The sequence below is a fragment of the Thermobia domestica genome, chromosome 4 (genome assembly GCF_964235325.1).
Source record: "Thermobia domestica chromosome 4, izTheDome1.hap1.1, whole genome shotgun sequence".
In the NCBI taxonomy this organism is placed as follows: Eukaryota; Metazoa; Arthropoda; class Insecta; order Zygentoma; family Lepismatidae; genus Thermobia; species Thermobia domestica.
Window position 1 is genome coordinate 277,306,011 of NC_137457.1, and position 19,952 is coordinate 277,325,962.

General features: G+C 31.3%; 1 protein-coding gene across 1 annotated transcript in view; it reads right to left on the reverse strand.

The window, feature by feature from the left end:
- Positions 1-19,952, reverse strand: part of LOC145684077 (uncharacterized) — a 112,526-nt gene that overhangs the window by 35,161 nt on the left and 57,413 nt on the right. Inside the window, exons 5-8 of the mRNA XM_081755941.1 lie at positions 16,841-16,946; positions 10,665-10,753; positions 4,715-4,781; positions 1,240-1,323 (exon numbers count right to left, since the gene is read on the reverse strand). Of these exons, the coding sequence (XP_081612067.1) occupies positions 1,240-1,323; positions 4,715-4,781; positions 10,665-10,753; positions 16,841-16,946 (346 nt within the window). The remainder of the gene's footprint in view (positions 1-1,239; positions 1,324-4,714; positions 4,782-10,664; positions 10,754-16,840; positions 16,947-19,952) is intronic.

Below are 19,952 nucleotides of genomic sequence, written 5' to 3' on the forward strand. Positions count from 1 at the left end.
TTCGAAAACTTAGTAATATGAAAACTTCAGCAGTGTGACTTACACTCAATTGAAAATATGAAAAACTAAGACGAGTTACAAATTCTTACAATCAAAACTAACTTACAAGTTCTTAAATATGCATGAAAAAGGGGAAAAACACCGAGTGCTAGTTTTAAAAATATGTAATAAATTTATGACAAGGAAATACAATATTCTATTCTTTGGTATTATTGTTAATATTTATCTTTGCCATATTTTAATCCAACTAAACAAAGTACTGCCCTTCTGCTTAGTGGTTGTTCAAAGTACAAAATTAAAACACTACTTATTATTATAATTCGAAATATGATACAATGTAATATTTTTGGTATATAACGGTCGGTTATCAATAAAGTCATCGACTTTCCAAACATTTTGTAGTAAGCAAGCACGGATTTTTGTTAATAGTCTAATATTTAAAAAGTTGTTATGTGTGTACTGCGTGATTGGGTTTAAAACATGGACACAGGTTTTAGATAGAGCTTGTAAAGTTCGTAATTTCGCGTACTGCTTCAATTAGAGATATGTTGTATATTAAATTAAGATGTTTTAAAAACTAGTTTTGTATATTCTTCGTAGTTTGTAACTAGAAGAATTTTATTTATTTATTTATTTATTTATTTATTTATTTATTTATTTATTTATTAAATTTAATTTTCTCTCAATCATAGGGTGAAGGAAGCCATAAATGTAAATAAATAAAAAAATAAATAAATAAATAAATAGAATTCTAGATTTCAATCAATTTAAACGTTCTATGACTTAGATAACAAAAACAAATAGGTTTTGGGTGTTCATTCCTCTGTTTATGTATTTATCTGGCCTGTGTGTGTTTCATTAAGAATATATATAGCATTCATAATATATATACTAAGCACTTTCTGATCTACATGAATGATTATATAATTGAATATTTCTGGGATTCTAGATCCAAACTTTGGTTGTATTATCGGAAAAATATAACCACTTACATATTGCGGGACAAAGTTAGTAAAGCACATTTATACTTTTTTATTTTATTTTAATTTCACAAGAAATCGCATAATTAAGTTATTAACGACAAATGTATGTGTTACTGTATACATCAGAGTCTGCTGTGAGTCCTTTCTGATATTGCAAGTAGAAAAAACAACGAAACAAGAGCTGAGATATTAACAATATATAAACAAAAACCAAAATCTTATTATATTTTACAAAGACAGTGAATAGGTGACATACCTTCCTCCTGGCGCATACATATGTTGTAATCCATATCCGCAAGATGGCGTCCATTGTCGGCGAAATTTAAGGTTTGTAATATTCCTGTTTGAAGTATAAAATAAAATAAAATTACTTGTGTCATTACATTTATTTGTTTTATATAAAAAAGGTGGTAATTGTTTATAATCAGAGTGAAGATACGAACGCTTTTCCTAGCAAGAAAGAGAAGAAACTTTCTATTCCATAATGAATTATGCCGGGTAAAATTTTATAGTGGCGTCGCCTTATGTAGTTCACAAGAGCACGTGAACCACCAAATATTGTGCATTGTTTGTTGTTCTTTAAGATATTTGATAATATTTAGAGTATTATATTATTACTTCGTTCATTTCTTTTCTTTCCTGTAACGTTAGAGTCATGAGAAGTTTTCTTTAAATTTTAAACAGAGTCTCCGCTTGCTTTCGCCCTTTCGTATATACAGTTCATCATCACATCACATTAACAACAGGGCTGCGAACGTGATGGGCTACATTATGTGTGGTACAGAAGGGCAGCAGAGCGGAGGAACAGCGGTCTCTCGACATTCAAGAAAAGATCTGAACGTGCAGCGCTGATACCTATTGTTGACTAATCTACAGTAATGTGACGGTTTAAACAGAATCAAGGAATAAACTTTTGCAATTGAAAACAGAAGAATATAGTAGTATATAACTCATTCTTTCAATCAGTTATCTGCAATTCTTCTCAGTTTCAGTTTATCATGATAAAAATAAACTAATGAAACAAAGAAAATAACAGCTTTCCGAGGTCGCCGGTCTCGGAGTACTCTTCTCCAGAGATTCTTAACTTAGCGCAGAATAAAATTACATTTCAATTAATTTTCAATTCTTTTTTTTTTTTTTTTTCTTTTAAATACTGTCATCTTCGATTTTTCTTTCGAGCCGGTTCTCCTCTCTAAATAAACTGAATGTAAGAAAGGTGAATAATTTATGAAATCTACTGTACTTTATAACATTGCTATAATGGTAAAATCTTACGTTCTGTATTCTGAGAACTCTGCTTGGCTACTTAAAGCAGTGGTTCTCAACCTGGTCGTTCTCGTTTCCAAAGAGGCGCGGGAACAAAAAGGGCGATTGGCGGACAATACATTATTTACGGGGCGTTTCAGATTTTATGACTTGTTAGACTTTGTTCTTTTTATTGGACAAAAACCACTACGCGTTTTACAAATTATGAAACGTTTAGATTTTACAAATAATAATAATAATAATAAACTTATTTATTTATTTATTTATTTATTGATGAAAGTGACACCACAGTCAAAGCTTTGATTTGGTCATATAAAAGAAAAATATGCATAAGTAAACAAGTTATAAAAAGTATATTACACAAAATTCAAGAAACACTCCAGAAGCGACTTAGAGTATTGATTTATAAAACACAAAAGCTATGTAAATTTTAACAATACAATATAGGCCTACTGTGCTTTTATAGAATTATCCATAAAGATAAGAAAAAATATATAATACTTTAACATACTGTTTTAAATTACAAAAGTTGTTTATAATAATATTTTTTTGTTCTTTACTCATTATTGAAGAAAATAAGATACAACTAAAACTTTCAATTGAGCACACAAAGATATAATAATAATAATAATAATAATAATAATAATAATAATAATAATAATAATAATAATAATAATAATAATAATAATAATAATAATAATAATAATAATAATGCATCTCGGTTTAAACCGCTTAATAATCTGACGGTTGTCTTTGGCAAGTGTAGATTATTTAAAGAGTTCTTCTCCAAAGAACTTCCATACCATATGACGGGTCGGGTGTCTAGTATTACTGATTTTTGTAGATTTGTTAGATGTTTTGCGTTTATCTGTTCCAGTTAGGTCACAGTACTTTTAGGGATAATAGCTGTAGTTGAGATAATGATTGGTATACTGTAACTTTCTGACATTTCCATAACTTTTTTGATTTCGTCTGCTAGGTCGTTATATTTGCTTCTTTTCGTACCGAGTGCTGTACGTATATTATGAGTAAATTATTATTATTATTATTATTATTATTATTATTATTTTTGTATGAGCTTGGCAGACATAAGGGCGGATCTTAATCTTCCTCTTCTGTTTGACAGGCGTCGGCTCTTTGACTTAAAAATTTTTCATGGAATTCTGCATGGAGATTTTTTTCTGGAGAACTTTTTCTCTATAAAAATTCCTCACAGAAACATTAGGAAATTTGTTCCGTTTATGAGTAAATATTTAATTAGGTCTTCAGTATATAGAAGTATAGAAACAGCTAATAACTTTTACCCTGTTCTTGATGTGTTTCATAAGAGTTTCAAGAAGATGCGTAAATTATTTTTTATTTTTTTAAATAAAGTATGAAATTTCTCAGTATTTTTATGTTTGCAACTGATTGTTTTAATTTTATTTTGTATTTTCATTAAATACTGTATGGATTTGTTATATATATATATTATCAAATTGTAGGAACCTTTTTAATTCTGAACAAATAGACATTTTGTTTCTTATTTTGCGGTATTTCTGGAGTATTCGCGAATTTTGATTCTCATGAATGTTATGGAACAATCATTTGTCTTTTTTTAACCTTCAACTTCATATCCAGTAATTATCTGCTTTCTTATTTATGTATTGTTATTCTTTGTTCTATTTTTAATATTTGTGCTTCATTTGTATCTTTATATTATAATCTAATTATAATCCTATGTATAATCTTATGATGTAATTAGTATTGCATGTGCGTTTCTTTCTTTCTTTCTTTTGGCACACTAGTGGCTGTGTGCTGTTTACTGCCGAATAAACATTTAATCATTATTATTATTATTATTATTATTATTATTATTATTATTATTATTATTATTATTATTATTATTATTATTATTATTATTATTATTATTATTAATTATTATTACCTATTGGTGAAAGATATTCAACCGACATCAAATTTGGTTATTATAGCATTACAAAAGTCGATTAACGGAACATTCCTTGGTCAGTTTTTTTTTAAGTGAGAAGGGTACGCTTGTTTTTTAGAAATGAAAAAAAAAATGCATATTTCGGGGACAGGTTATAGAAACAACATTTTCTTTCTAGGCTTCAATCCTTAAAATCAGCTATGAAGAATAGATACATACATCCATATATATTCTTTAAGGCTAATTTTAATCTTTTCTTCTGGTTTTTAGACGGCTTTGTCCAAGTCTTACGTTAAAATAGTGACAGGCGCTAGCGACAATCGCATTAAGGGGGCACTAAGCTCGAAAAGATTCAGAACCACTGATCTAAAGCATAACTAAGGAACTTTAATTTCAGCTTTAATTTCAAGTATACAATCCTTGAAAGCAAATATAGTTTCAGTTCTTTTACAGTTACAATAAATTTGTTTGCCTTAAATACTCTTTGAATCTTTATTTTATGCATAAAATATATTTGTAAAATATTTCAACTCACCTGATACACCTTGATAATACTGCATACAACCAGGTGGCGCTCGTTCACTAAATCCGATTTGCATTATCTGAAAATGATTATATCTTAATAATGATCTGAATCTTACTTTTTCACGAAAAGGATTTATAAACAAGAGTGATCACCTTCACCTGCAACTTAAACCCTGATAATAGGCTCTTACATCTTCTAAAGCATATTTTTTAATGTAGATATTAACATCTAAAGAGAGACGAATTTTAACTTTAGATGTCTCCGTTCTCGCTGATAAGTGAAGATGAACCTTTGTGGTTCTCAATCCTTTATGTATATACTACTGTCTATAAATAACATACAATGTTCATTCTAGCTTTGAACTGCGTATTACATAAAAAATAAAAATAAAATCTGGCGTATTATTACTAATAGTCTTATTGTTTCGGCTATATATCAGTACTTTCTTCAGGCAGTCTCTGACGTGAATGATATACTGCCGAAACTCTAACACGGATTAGTAAAAATAAGTGTTCGCTTTGATCAGATATTATTTTTTTAAGATACAGTATACAAATTATTATATGTTATACGTTTAAATGCGATTTAATCTACAATATTTATATAGTAGTAAGTGTTGTTATTTCAATTTACGGCACAGATTAAGATGTTTTATAGTGTTTAATAAATAGGAAGATTTATGTAACATTAAAATAAATTGCATTAATAAAGAACATCAATATTTTGCATCAATTTCTAATATATATATATATATATATATCGACTCCCACTACCGGCTTTTATTATAAAAATTCCACTATAAAAAGTATTTTTACAAAGTACTATACAAATAATCTCTCTAAGTTTGCAAGGTTAGTTACAGGTAGTCTTTAACTGTAAGGTCGCAGACAGGATCTCTACAGAGCCCCGTAGCAGGCTAAGCAGAGTGGAGTTAGGAATCCAATGCTCCGTGGCAAGCAGAGGGATGGTTAAGTGACCAACAGAGCCCCGTAGCAGGCTAAGCGGCTGAGGTTAGGATTCCCAGACAGAGCCCCGTAGCAGGCTAAATCAGGAGATAGGATAGGCGTAGTCCCGTATCAGACTAGAGGCATTGGGTTAGGTTACTCCTAATGTCCCGTGGCAAACAGTAGGAGGGACACCAGAAAACTGGTACCTAGTTGCTGTCGTACACCAAATTTATAGGGGTCCTCGGGTGGCGGTGGCGCTGCTGCCCCGTTGTCATCGCCTGCTCCATGGGAGGAGCCAGCAGGTGATAGTGGATCCATCTGGTGTGTAGAATCCTCTTGCAAAACCATGTGGTGGGGTTTGTAAACACTGGCGTGTAGAATTGTTTATACACAACACCACGTGGGACATTACAATATATATATATATATATATATAGTTCTTTGCATGCTTTCTAAAGTTACATACCTGTCGTCAAAACAAAATGTATTTCTGTTCCTTCTGATAGTCATCAACTCTTAATTCACAGTGGAAAAGGGCCTATTTGGTTTTCTATAAGGACCAGACTATATCATGTGATCAGGTAAAAAGTCACGTTGCATGCTAAATCTAGTCTGAAGATTCAAAATCCAGATGTGAGCTATTTCAAGCACGTAACCTCCGCGTGGGGAGTCCTGAGTAATTTGCAGAAGATACGTATACTTCATCATTATCATTGATTTTACTCAAACAACTTGATTTTTTACAATGTTCTGTCTATATTTATGTTACGTGCTATACATCGTTTTTAAGATCTTCATTATGTCTTCGCAATAAGCTTTCAATTAGACATCTCATTATTATAGTTTTTTTGAGATATGTAGACGACTTCATTATTCAAGGATTTTCCATTGACTTTAATATTCATGTTTCATGATTTTTACTATATTCCGTCCATTTTAGATCAATTTGCTTCTAGAAAATAGAATCTACATAGTCTTTTTTCTACATTAGAGATGAATTTCAGCCATCTTCCTCTTTTGGTTTTTGAGATAAGTGGAGGAATTGTTTGTTTTTCATTGATTTCCCATTCACATTAATGTTAATGTTTCGTGCATTTCAACTATGTTCCATCCATTCTAGGACAATTTTCTTTTGGAATATAGAATTTAATAGTCTCTTCTATAATTAATCTGAATTTCAGCCATCTCCCTCTTTTGTTTTTGAGATAAGTGGATGAATTGTTTGTTTTTCATTGATTTCCCATTCACATTAATGTTAATGTTTCTTGCTTCTCTTGTCTATGTTCCATCCATTCTAAGACAATTTTCTATTGGAATATAGAATTTAATAGTCTCTTCTATAATTAACCTGAATTTCAGCCATCTCCCTCTTTTGTTTTTGAGATAAGTGGAGGAATTGTTTGTTTTCAATTGATTTCCCATTCACATTAATGTTAATGTTTCTTGCTTCTCTTGTCTATGTTCCATCCATTCTAAGACAATTTTCTTTTGGAATATAGAATTTAATAGTCCTTCTATAATTAATCTGAATTTCAGCCATCTCCCTCTTTTGTTTTTGAGATAAGTGGATGAATTGTTTGTTTTTCATTGATTTCCCATTCACATTAATGTTAATGTTTCGTGCATTTCAACTATGTTCCATCCATTCTAGGACAATTTTCTATTGGAATATAGAATTTAATAGTCTCTTCTATAATTAATCTGAATTTCAGCCATCTCCCTCTTTTGTTTTGGAGATAAGTGGAGGAATTGTTTGTTTCTCATTGATTTCCCATTGACATTAATGTTAATGTTTCTTGCTTCTCTTGTCTATGTTCCATCCATTCTAGAACAATTTTCTTTTGGATTATAGAATTTAATAGTCTCTTCTATAATTAATCTGAATTTCAGCCATCTCCCTCTTTTGTTTTTGAGATAAGTGGATGAATTTTTTGTTTTTCATTGATTTCCCATTCACATTAATTTTAATGTTTCTTGCTTCTCTTGTCTATGTTCCATCCATTCTAGGACAATTTTCTTTTGGAATATAGAATTTAATAGTCTCTTCTATAATTAATCTGAATTTCAGCCATCTCCCTCTTTTGTTTTTGAGATAAGTGGAGGAATTGTTTGTTTTCAATTGATTTCCCATTCACATTAATGTTAATGTTTCATCCATTTCAACTATGTTCCATCCATTCTAGGACAATTTTCTTTTCGAATATAGAATTTAATTGTCTCTTCTATAATTAATCTGAATTTCAGCCATCTCCCTCTTTTGTTTTTGAAATAAGTGGAGGAATTGTTTGTTTTTCATTGATTTCCCATTCACATTAATGTTAATTTTTCTTGCTTCTCTTGTCTATGTTCCATATATTTTAGGACAATTTTATTTTGGATATATAGAATCGACATACCCTCTTCTACATTTGAACTGAATTTCAGCCATCTCCCCCAAAGTCTGTTCGTATCATTGCAACCGGATAGGCTTTTTCGGAGCGAGTAAATATTAAAATATTTCATATCGTCAAAAGAAATTTTATCTATATTATTCTTTAAACTGATATATGTAATAAATAGTCTGTAGATATTGAAAGCAAACTTCAATATGAGTGTAAAAAAGATGTTCATAAACTCTTATTGTCTTTGTTTTGTACTCAACTTCACAGCTTACTGGTTCGTTCTTTCTAATGAGGTCTCAAGAGTTGTTTGTGGTCAGTTCTGTTTCTGTCCCCGTTTAATAACATTTATCTTAGCCATATGTATTGGAAATATAAAAATGTTTCACTGTTGGTAAAAGGATTCAACTTATATTACACATCATCAACACATAAATTGAAACCAGACGTAAGAATAAAATCCACAGTAGAATGTTAACGAAAAGCTATCCATTAGAACGCTGCTTTTATTCTGTGAATGAATTTCTAGATACACAATGGAGATATTGATATGTAATGTACTTCTAGACATGTAACGAATACGTATGGTAGTATTCAAATGGTATATTTTTATATGTAAGCTTATTATATTTTCAAATTAGTTTACTATACTAAAAATTCAATTATATATGTCTGTATGTATTGTCGCTACTACATATATTGGTGCAACATGTATGATTATAAAGACAAAATAAATTGAACTAAAAGCAATAATACATTTCGTGACATTTCAAAACTATGATTTCCATATCGTGTTAGCACATTTGTGCGATTGTGAGTTAAATATTTTATGTCAACATAGTATAAGTGGCTACTCCTTTATTAACTCAGTTCAGGCACGTAGCCAGGATTTCGGAAAGGTGTGGGGGGGGGGGAAGCGAGACATGAAATACTGAAGGCCCAGGACGTCGATCAATCTTAAACTACTTTACTGGCAACATATATTGATTTGTTAGGACAATAAAATGAGGATATGTTACTACGTATTTTAATAAAAAACTATGAAGAAATCTCGAGTAAAAGAATATAAAAGGCATTGAAAAGGATTTTACAATATCTGCGTTCCTTTCTCTGATGAATCAAATGTTAACAGAGCTTCCTTTCCACATAACCTTTTTGTTTTCATTACTCCGTCAACTACTGTCTGCTTCTAATGACAGGATAAAGGGGTAGTAGAAAACTCTTTCTGAAATAACATGTTCGATAATGCAGGGAAACGATGACGAAAAATTATTTTTAAAAAATGTCCACTCTTTTACAGAACGGCATTATGCTTTGCAAAGCTTGAAATTTTCCTGACTAGTAGCAGAAATTCTGAGAATTCCGTAACTTTTCTAGAAATTTCAAATTCCCTGACTTTTCCAGGGTATCCCGCTCCCACCATGTATTGCAAGTAATACCAATCTTCTCATAAGAAAGAGTAACCAAAAACTTGCTGTAGTTTTTTTATTTTTTCTATTTTTAGCGCTGATTCTTCTTTTACTCGTTTCTTTTCGTTTCATCCTTCCTTAATTTTTTCATTTCTGGTTTCGAAGGGGGACACTCCACCCCCTTGGCTACGTGCCTGCTCAGTTCCTTGTTAGTTTCGTAAGATTTTTTGAAACTTTTTTTTATTTACTTCAGTTTTGAAGATGAAGCAACTGAATTTCAAGGGAGAAAAATTGGGGTTTAATTGACCTGTTCGTTTCTCTTCAGCCTACACTCTGGTTTCAACTAAAACAAGTTTTAAAACCAGGTATATTTAAGTTTAGTAAAGCTGTCTCCCTTACTACCATCTTAGATTATCTAGAAAATGGCCAATTTTATTGCATGACTAAAAATTGGAAACTATATGTTTTGAGAACTTGCAATATCCTCACTACTTGTTGAGATTAATAATTATCTTAAAGAACACATACAAAATTAATAACAATAAACAATGATGCTTCATACATATAGGACTTCTGTATCGTTACTGTCCATGAAAACAGGTATACGTTATTTAAAAAAGAAAAGTTACATCAGTTTATGAATCAAACTAGCATTGCTCATCTCTACTTAAATGAATCTAAATCATCAGTTATATAGTAGGTAACTGATAAATTGTCAAGTGATAGAGTGAGGAAAATATTTAAATAACAAAACAGAGCTTCATTTTATATATCTGTTAACTGAAATATTATCAAGTTATTTCCGAGGCTTCATGTCGAAGGAAAAGTTTTCACTGGCACATCGATTACATTCTGATTAAACTTCTTATTTATTAGAAATACGAATATTGAGTGCAAGGATGAAGTCGTCTTTTACACCTGGCTTTTCTGTGTGTTGACTAAAAACGTAAGTAACATTAAAAAAAAAAAAAAAAAAAAACTCGCTGGAAAGAAATAAACATTTGAAAGAGTTTGCTGATATTGCAATTAATAGATATGTAAGGTGCCATATTTTGTTATAATGTAACCGATAACTTAATTATATTTGAATTGTGATACGAGCATGTTACATTTATTCAGAAACGTATTTTTCACGGTTTTTTTATACGCAGTAACGATATAAAAATAATAAAAAACAAACTATTTTTATTAAAACGATTTTAAAAAGTTAATAGTTTGTACTTACCTTAATCTCCCACAGTCGTCCAATATTCTCCCTTGTAAGATTCATTTCAATGACAATTGGATCTTCCACATTCTCCACATCATAGTAAACTGTCATGCAAAATTAATAAATTAAAATAACATACATGCGTGTATTGCAATACTCATAATACAAAATAATTATCGATGAGCTACGTCTGTAGGCCACAAATGTTGTCCTAGAAATGCTAACGTTAATATTAGAAGAAAATAAACACTTACAATGAAGTCTTTTAACGGTGTTGAATACCGGTACCAATAATTTACTTTATATAAAGAATTATTTTTTTATTTTCTTAAAAATGAACTGAAATTTTAATTTTTTAAAATTTTCCTAATTTTTCTAAGTTTATATATAATGAAAATTCACTTTGAAAACGAAGAAATGTCCCTGTTATAGTCATATGAACCTTCACTTTAAAAAAAAAATTAAAAGCATTATTTATATATAACATTACTGAATTCTTCGGCATAGATACTCAGTACAACAATTAAATAATTTGACCTCATTGTTGGGTATATATAAACAAGTTGTATGCTTTATATAGTAGACGTGGGAGGACAATACGGCAGCCGATTTACATACCCTAAAATTTCTTAATATTGTAAAAATATTAACGTGCAGTTTCATCCGTTAGCAAATGGAGGAAGTTGTATTAATACTGTATAATAAGGCCCTATATTATTATAGAACGAGTGTGGACTGAAAGTCTTAATGAAAGTATAAAAATATTTTATGGAAGTAGCTTCCATACTTTAAATAAGGAGTGCACAAGTGTATTCTCTGAATAAATTTGGCATTACGAAGAGTAAACGAATTTCCCCACAATAAGTTTATCTATCTATTGACTTAAGTAGCTGTATTACTAGCGACTGTGAAGTAATCCTTATTGGATGTGTTCCATCTACAGTGTCTGATAATTAGTGAAATATAATTAGTAACATATCAAAGTAATTCTCAAGAGAAATTAACATTGGCGCAGACGTTATCTCTTATCTGTATGTAATCTACGCTTGATCAAGGTAAGGGAACGGTACACCAAGTGAATGTACAGCAAGCTAAGGAAGATTTGGAACAACAACAGTTTATGGAAGTTCGAAATTGATACGGAACAGTTAATACGAGCTTCAGAATCAAGGGGCCAAAATTACAGAATCAGTTACTCGTGGATAATCAGAAACAATCTTCGGCTGCATCAGATGGCCTACGTACTTCTAAATAACAAAACGTGTAAAACATTTTTAAGGTTCACCTGGTTCAACAGTGTCCAGCTAAAGATTGATTAAATTGATAGCCAGCTGTTTAATCTGCATTTATGCTTATTTATATCGTCACATCAAAAAACGTAGATCATCTCAATGTGTTACTGCAATTATTTTTACTAACATTTTGATGATAAATAAATTAATTATATTCCATATAACATTATTTTAATACTGAAATGAGGATTTGCTACACTACATTTAACTTTGACAGTTCTTAAATATATATTTTTTTTAAAAGAATATAATTATGTTCGTAACAACTTCGAAATAACTTTTCATCTGACATATTGCAAGATTAAATATGTGTAAGTGTTCGCAGCTAAATTATAAATATACCATAACTAATTTCATGACAGTTCATGCTAGTTTTGCTATTTTAAATAATTTGCACTAAAAATACAAATCGTTGAGCAAACCAAGTGACAGTTTCGCGAACTAACTGAACATATTGACCTCATCAGACACTGTCGTCACAGTGTCTGGTGAAGCCAATATGTTCAAACAGTGTCTGATGAAGCCAATATGTTCAGTTAAACAGTATCTGATGAAGCCAATATGTTCAGTTAAACAGTATCTGATGAAGCCAATATGTTCAGTTAAACAGTGTCTGATGAAGCCAATATGTTCAGTTAAACAGTATCTGATGAAACCAATATGTTCAGTTAAACAGTATCTGATGAAGCCAATATGTTCAGTTAAACAGTATCTGATGAAGCCAATATGTTCAGTTAAACAGTATCTGATGAAACCAATATGTTCAGTTAAACAGTATCTGATGAAACCAATATGTTCAGTTAAACAGTGTCTAATGAAGCCAATATGTTCAGTTAAACAGTATCTGATGAAACCAATATGTTCAGTTAAACAGTATCTGATGAAACCAATATGTTCAGTTAAACAGTGTCTGATGAAGCCAATATGTTCAGTTAAACAGTATCTGATGAAACCAATATGTTCAGTTAAACAGTGTCTAATGAAGCCAATATGTTCAGCTAAACAGTGTCTGATGAAACCAATATGTTCAGCTAAACAGTGTCTGATGAAGCTAATATGTACTGTCACACATTTATTATTTTTAAATAAAAGTTGCTTTGCTCAGTGATTTGCAGTTTTAGTGTAAAATGTACAACAATAGTATTGTGTAAAATAGTCATTAACTTTATTACTAACCTAATTTGATAGTTTTGAGAAAGATATCCTAAGTACGTTGAAGTTCAATGTCAGGATTGTAACAAGAATTGAGGAGTTCTATGTAATAGGGGCTCATACCGGCATAGTTTTTTTTTTTGGGGGGGGGGGGGAGATTGCAGTTTTAAATTCTTTGGTATTAACTCTATAAACCTGCAAAATTTCATTTCGATATCGTAAGTCCCGTTGCTACAGTAAAGGATTAGAGGTCATCATGAGACGAAAGCGAGTATCTGCTGCAGTTATGTTGGTGAGGTAGTAGTTTGAACAACGTTGAACATGTCGCAGTGTGCTAGCACGAGTTCGAATATAGTCCGAAGAAACAGAAGAGACAGTCAAAAAGCGATCGTAATGCAAAGGTAAAGAAAAAGAACTCAGGTTAGAGCTATATAACAAGTAGTGGTAAAGATATTTCCGAAAAGCAATTTGCATTACTGGACACGTGCTGTAAAGGTAAATGTTGCAAGAACTTAAATGATGAGGAACAAGAAGAGTTGTTTGCTCAATTTTACGGAATGGTTCAAAGGAACGACAAGATGCCCTGCTGTCAGGCCTACTACAGAGTAGACGAAACTCAGCCAAAGAACGAGACGAACGGAGATTGTTCCGTTTTCTGGACCCAGATACTGTTGCTTGGTACAAAGAAGTGCTCCGTCAAGCCCAAAATGTAAACCAAGAACCAGACAGCAGGGATGCAGACGTTCATCTTCATGAGTAGCTTTTACTAGCCCTACCTAATGCATAGATTGTTTCCAGTGCAGTTTCTACATACTACATGGACTACCTTAATGTAATATTGTTACACATATATTGTTCTGTTTACTTTATACTGTGTTCCTTACTTTACAGTTACGTTTCTTAATTCATTTTCACCAAGTGTATCACACGACTGCTGCGATACATATACGCGAGAATCCTGCAAAGTCGTTCTCTCTTAAAAGGGCCTATGTAAGCCTTTTAAAAAACATTGATATTTATGTTATAGTGAAACAAACTCTTAGTTTATTTATATTTTGTAGAAGAAAAAGAATAAATCCATGTTTCTTTTGTAGAGTGCACATGTACAAACGTTAAATAAAAGCTACATCTATGTTTGAAATGTTTACACGCAATTTTGTCAAAACATGGTTTCCCGTTATGGGCCCTTCTTACATACAAATTCTCAATTGGTTTCTTCTTCATCATTATAGATTCTAAGTATTCATTTGTTGTGTTACTTTTAAGAGAGTTTTACAAGAAGTGTTACAACTTGAACGTTGTATTTGTGTGACCTATACGTTAATATATCTGATATATGATTGCCCACACTGGTAGCTTATAATTTGTGACCATAAGAAAACATATTTTAACTACAAGATGATTATTATTATTATTATTATTATTATTATTATTATTATTATTATTATTATTATTATTAACAATAATAATAATAATAATAATAATAATAATAATAATAATAATAATAATAATAATAATAATAATAATAATAATAATAATAATAATAATGAATAAAGATAACCGAAGCCCAAAAGTAAGGAACAATTTGATGACACTTAAGACATCATATTCTGAAATATATTAATCATACTACCTACTTTTTCTTCTGAAGTCTTGATTATCTTATGTATTATTAAGTGGAAAAGTAATTATCAAAGTTCTACGTTGAGATGTGATGTACTAACTCTGAAATATTATCAATTAGTAATGTTTTCGTTGTTGATAATTTATCAAAATAGATGTATTATCTATCTAGATAGAAAATATGTTCTATTATATGTAGTATTCTGCCTTAATAGTTGAAAACGATCCTCACAATTGGTACTATTGCATCAGAGACATTGAGATATGCGGAATTAGTAACTTCATATAGCAGTTGATGGTGCCACGGTTTTGAGGTTCAAAATTGAGGAATCTACGGACATATTGAGAATGAGGATGGGAAATCTGAAATGACGTAATTTGTGTGAAACCGTAAGAAACCGAGGTTCGCCACTAGATATATTTCTCAATAAATAAATAAACAGAGAGACGAGATAACTAGTAGTAGCTTTTCTCAGGACTATTAATATACAGATATGTCTTGTTTAAAAAGCATAAAACTATATAACTCTACTGAAATTAATGAGAATATTAGTTAAACAATCCTTTCTCTAATGTTTGAAAACTAAATCTAGACTTTACAGCTGTAGATGCGCCTCATTTTATCCAAATCTTTGACCCTCATCCGATATCTTTCCAAATGTCCCCTTACTTTATGAAATACAATTTATATACTCATTTAATTGATTGATTTCATCTTTATTTATCGAGCACACATACATGTATTTATAATATAAAATTGATTGGACAATGCATTCCAATCAATTTTATGTTATAAAGGTGAAAAGGTGAAAAATTAAATACGATATTTGATGCTACAAATATCTCATGTTAATAAAAGAATAGTACTGTACACATACATTGTATATCACAATTTCTGCTTCTACAATGTTTGAGATGTGATACTATTCATTGAAACAAGCCAAAGCCACATCATGAATGAAAGTGAAAGTCAGCTTCGTTTCTAAGATTTAGGGCTTCGTAATAAATAGGTAAAATTTAAGATTGAAACCACATAAAAAAAAAAAAAAACTCTTGGTTACGCAAGAAGCCGTGCGGAAAATTTCAGAATTCATACTGAAACTAGTCGACAGAATCTAATTTAAAACATTAAAGATGCTCCGGACCAGTGACGGCCGAGGTACCATCGATGAAAATTTTAAAATTTTATTACTAAAGGAAGAAACATTGCTTTATGTATTAATTCTTTTATACAGTTTTCTGAAGCTGTATGAAGATTTCTTCTCCTAGCTTCTAGGGGGAAAAAGTCTCTCTCTCTCTCTCTCTGTCTCAAGAGCAACCACTAATGTAGACGGAATTTTTCATGATGATGTAGCTTTGCTCGTTATCTACTTCATATAGAGAATTCATTCCGCACTATCTTCAAAATCCTAAATTGGATATTACTGCTTAGTTCAAGTATGACTTTCTCAAAAAAAAAAAAAAAAAAAAAAAAAAAAAAAATCACTTTTCCTCCTGTAAAGCAAGAAGTAAATTTTTTTCGTAGTCTCAAAGATCGCAGCCCATAATTCAAAATCAATGCCCATTTTTATTTTTTCTCCACATAGGCTTTTTTGGCTTGATTTTGTGAATAAGCTGTGATTCCAGAATGCTGTAACAGGAACTGTGAAACACCCTACATATTGTTTGAAGTTTAGATTAGTAAAAATGTCATCCAAATATACAAAATTACATAACACACAAAGAATGAAAAAGTGAGTGACTGGACTCTTTTCATTCTTTTTTATGTTATAGAATTCACATTTACAGAGGATCTGGTATGTTAAAAAATTGGCTGTTTCCTCTTTCATTAATATCTATATACAAAATTACACTTAAACAAAATTACATGACCTTGCAACACTGCGTGCGAATTTTATCATCTGCCACACTAGTATAAAGATTCCGAGAAACATGAAATAGGCTTATTACTAGGTAACTAATGCGGATAATGACGACACGATTCTAGTAACAAGCTCAATCCAGCTCTACAGTTGTCTTCAGCGCCATTTTTCGCCTACTGTTGGGAAACGGTTCTTATCTACTTGAAAGTTCCAACAAAATTCACAAATTTTAAAAAGGTCCTTAAATTAAATATATACTTACTATGTTGCCCGCTATTTTGCCCACACAGACGATGTGCTCTTGATGTCCCTCCATTCATAATGAAGACATCACTTTCACATACCCCTGTTCGCCTGTTAGGTTGAGCCTTGAAAAAGATAACAAAATTATTTGAAACAATCAGTTTTGCAAGTTACATTTTCTTGTATATGGTAGGTCATATTATGTTCTACAATCTTCAATTTTATTTTACTTTTACGCCCCAAAATTTTCACTTATGTTCTATAAGAGATGGACAAAAAAAAAAATCAAATAATGTGTAGAACCAAGGTTGTTACCACAAAGAGCCATAAGGTGAGTTTCTTCGTACTATGTGATTAGCATGCGCGTCTTCGAAGCGGAAGGCCCGGGTTGGATTCCCAGTGAAAGTTCGGTTCCCACGTTAAGCTGTAGGCCCATGTATCATAGTCTGGGTACTAAAGGCGACGACTGACTCCAAACTAATCAACCAATCAAAAAGATCTAATAGCATATTGATTCGACTTAACTGATACGTTTGTCCTCATTGGTAGGGTTCCCAGATGTTCCGGATTTACAATGTGTGTTCAAAACCCCAAATATTCCAGAGTTTTCTCCAAAACATACGTTAATGTTGTCCTTTCCTCCACAACATAAGTTAATGTTGGCTTTTCCTCCAAAACATACGTTAATATTGGCTTTTCCTCCACAGCATAAGTTAATGTTAACTTTTCCTCCAAAACATACGTTAATGTTGGTTTTTCCTTCAAAACACGTTAATGTTGGCTTTTCCTCCAAAACACACGTTAATGTTGGCTTTTCCTCCAACAACATACGTTAATGTTGTCTTTTCCCTCAAAACATAAGTTAATGTTATCTTCTCCTTCAAAATATAAGTTAATGTTGCCTTTTCCTCCAAAACATAAGTTTAATGTTGTCTTTTTCTCCGAAATTTAAGTTAACGTTGTCTTTTCCTCCAAAACATAAGTTAATGTTGTCTTTTCCTCCAAAACATACGTTAATGTTGTCTTTTCCTCCAAAAACTTAAGTTAATGTTATTCGCGCAATGTATAAAAACTGCCGCTTTTATTAATCACTGTGGATGAATGTTGTATTATTTAATGAATTATGATAATTCAGCAAAAAGCAAGTGCATAACTATGACTACACAGTGGACTCACGGTTTACGAACAAGTTTTCTGAACATTTTTTCCCTCGGCTCATGAACAATATTTTGGGGTACCCAGAATTTCACGCGCCTAATAGTGCTTTCGCGTGTTTGCCGTAAACATTATCTATCAAAGTGCTCTGATTAAACATTATTCTTTGTTGTTTTTTTTTTTTTATTTTTTTGTGTTTTTAGCCGTCATACTGCTTTGTTTAATTTAGTGTCTTTAAAAAGGATAAAGTTATTTTTATTCTATATACTTCACCTCAGAAAACACTTAAAATATAAACATACATACATACATACATATAGTAACATATTTCTGTGGCTAAAACAGATTAATTGTACAAGTATTTACATTAATTCAGTGGCTCCGTGCATGAAACTCATAACTCGTACAAGTTCACAGAAAATCAAGTCTAAATGCATGAAAATTTATTTATTAAAGATATCTAGACTACGCTACCATCTCTGATGCTTTCATATTACTTCATATGCAAAATTAACGATTGAAGGGATGAGGTGTGTTAAAGATCTAGTTCTACAGGGGTACCATTATCTCCATGCTCAAAATTTTGTGGGTTATGTGTTTCATGCACGGAGCCACAGAATTTCAATTGGAAAATTAATTTCGGTTTCCAAACATTTCAGTACACGAGTAGCATTACAGAATGGATTAAGTTCGTAATCCAGGGTACATTGTACTGTCAATTTTTATAAAGTATACCAATTTTTTAGTCTGAAAACCTGGAAGCCCTAACCATTGGACTACTTAATTCTCAAATATAGGAGCTATGGGCGAAAGATATTCAGAGTGTCCCAAACGTCTGGAAACACAGGGAAAATGGGTGTCTACAGAATGTGGTGCATACGTTGATCCTTCTGTTTTACGCATTGGTGAGCCTAGAACTCACTTCTGAAAAACATGTCGATTAGTCTCTGATATAGTTTGTGGACACGATTCAATGATATGATCCTGTAGATCCACAAGGGATTGAATGTTCTTTATATTTCCAGATTTATTGTACAACACTCTTTTCACAGCTCAAAAATTTTGAATTTAAGAATAAAACGTGAACAATTAACTTGGTAAATTATGTAAATTATTGTTTCTACCCTTCTAGTATTACGTTCGTCCTCTCTGGGATTTCGTTATAATAGCTCCTTAGACCCACTGCTGTTGTTAAGTTCGCAGGATTATAAAGTATGCTCTGCAATAGACATATTGGGATTTTTTAACTACATTGTAGTAATTCACCAACCCAATGGGTAGAAAGTAACTAACTGTTTTCAAGTGTGTATATATCTCAATGTTATTTTGATATTATAATGGAATATATGTTGTTTTACTTTACCGTGTATGTCAATTTTTAAAATTTTTAATTATTTCTTTTGTATTTTATGTGCTTATTTTTTATTCTTTTAGAGATGAGTAGTCGACCGACCATTAAAAAAAAAAAGAGTTAAAATCGTTGCCAGATATGACGTGATCGCTTGTCATTTAGATGCAAAGATGGTAGAAGAGTCAGCATTATCAACATTCTCTTGTTGACACAAAAGAAATCAAAAACTCTAACAGAAAAATAACGATTACCAGTAGTAAAGCAAATATTCATAGAACTTGTAGCCTATGAATGCAAAAGAAATCAAAAAACAGTCTCAGAAAAATACTGCTTATGAGCAGTGTGGAACTGTATGTAATCCATAGAACTGGTACCTTTCGGGAAAAAAAAATATTCGATCGAAGTCCTCTCAAATTCACAAGGCAGGCCATAAGGAAAAGTGGCTACAGTCACCCTATTTGTCATGTTGTTCTTCATGAAGAGTTACAATATTAATCACGAAAGCCTCATTTCGCCCAAAAACTATTTTCGCATTGCGACAGAAGTGTGGAATTTTGTGAACGATACTTGTATGGAAGGCAGAATATGACGACTTGTTCGTATACCACTATACCTTTTGGAACAA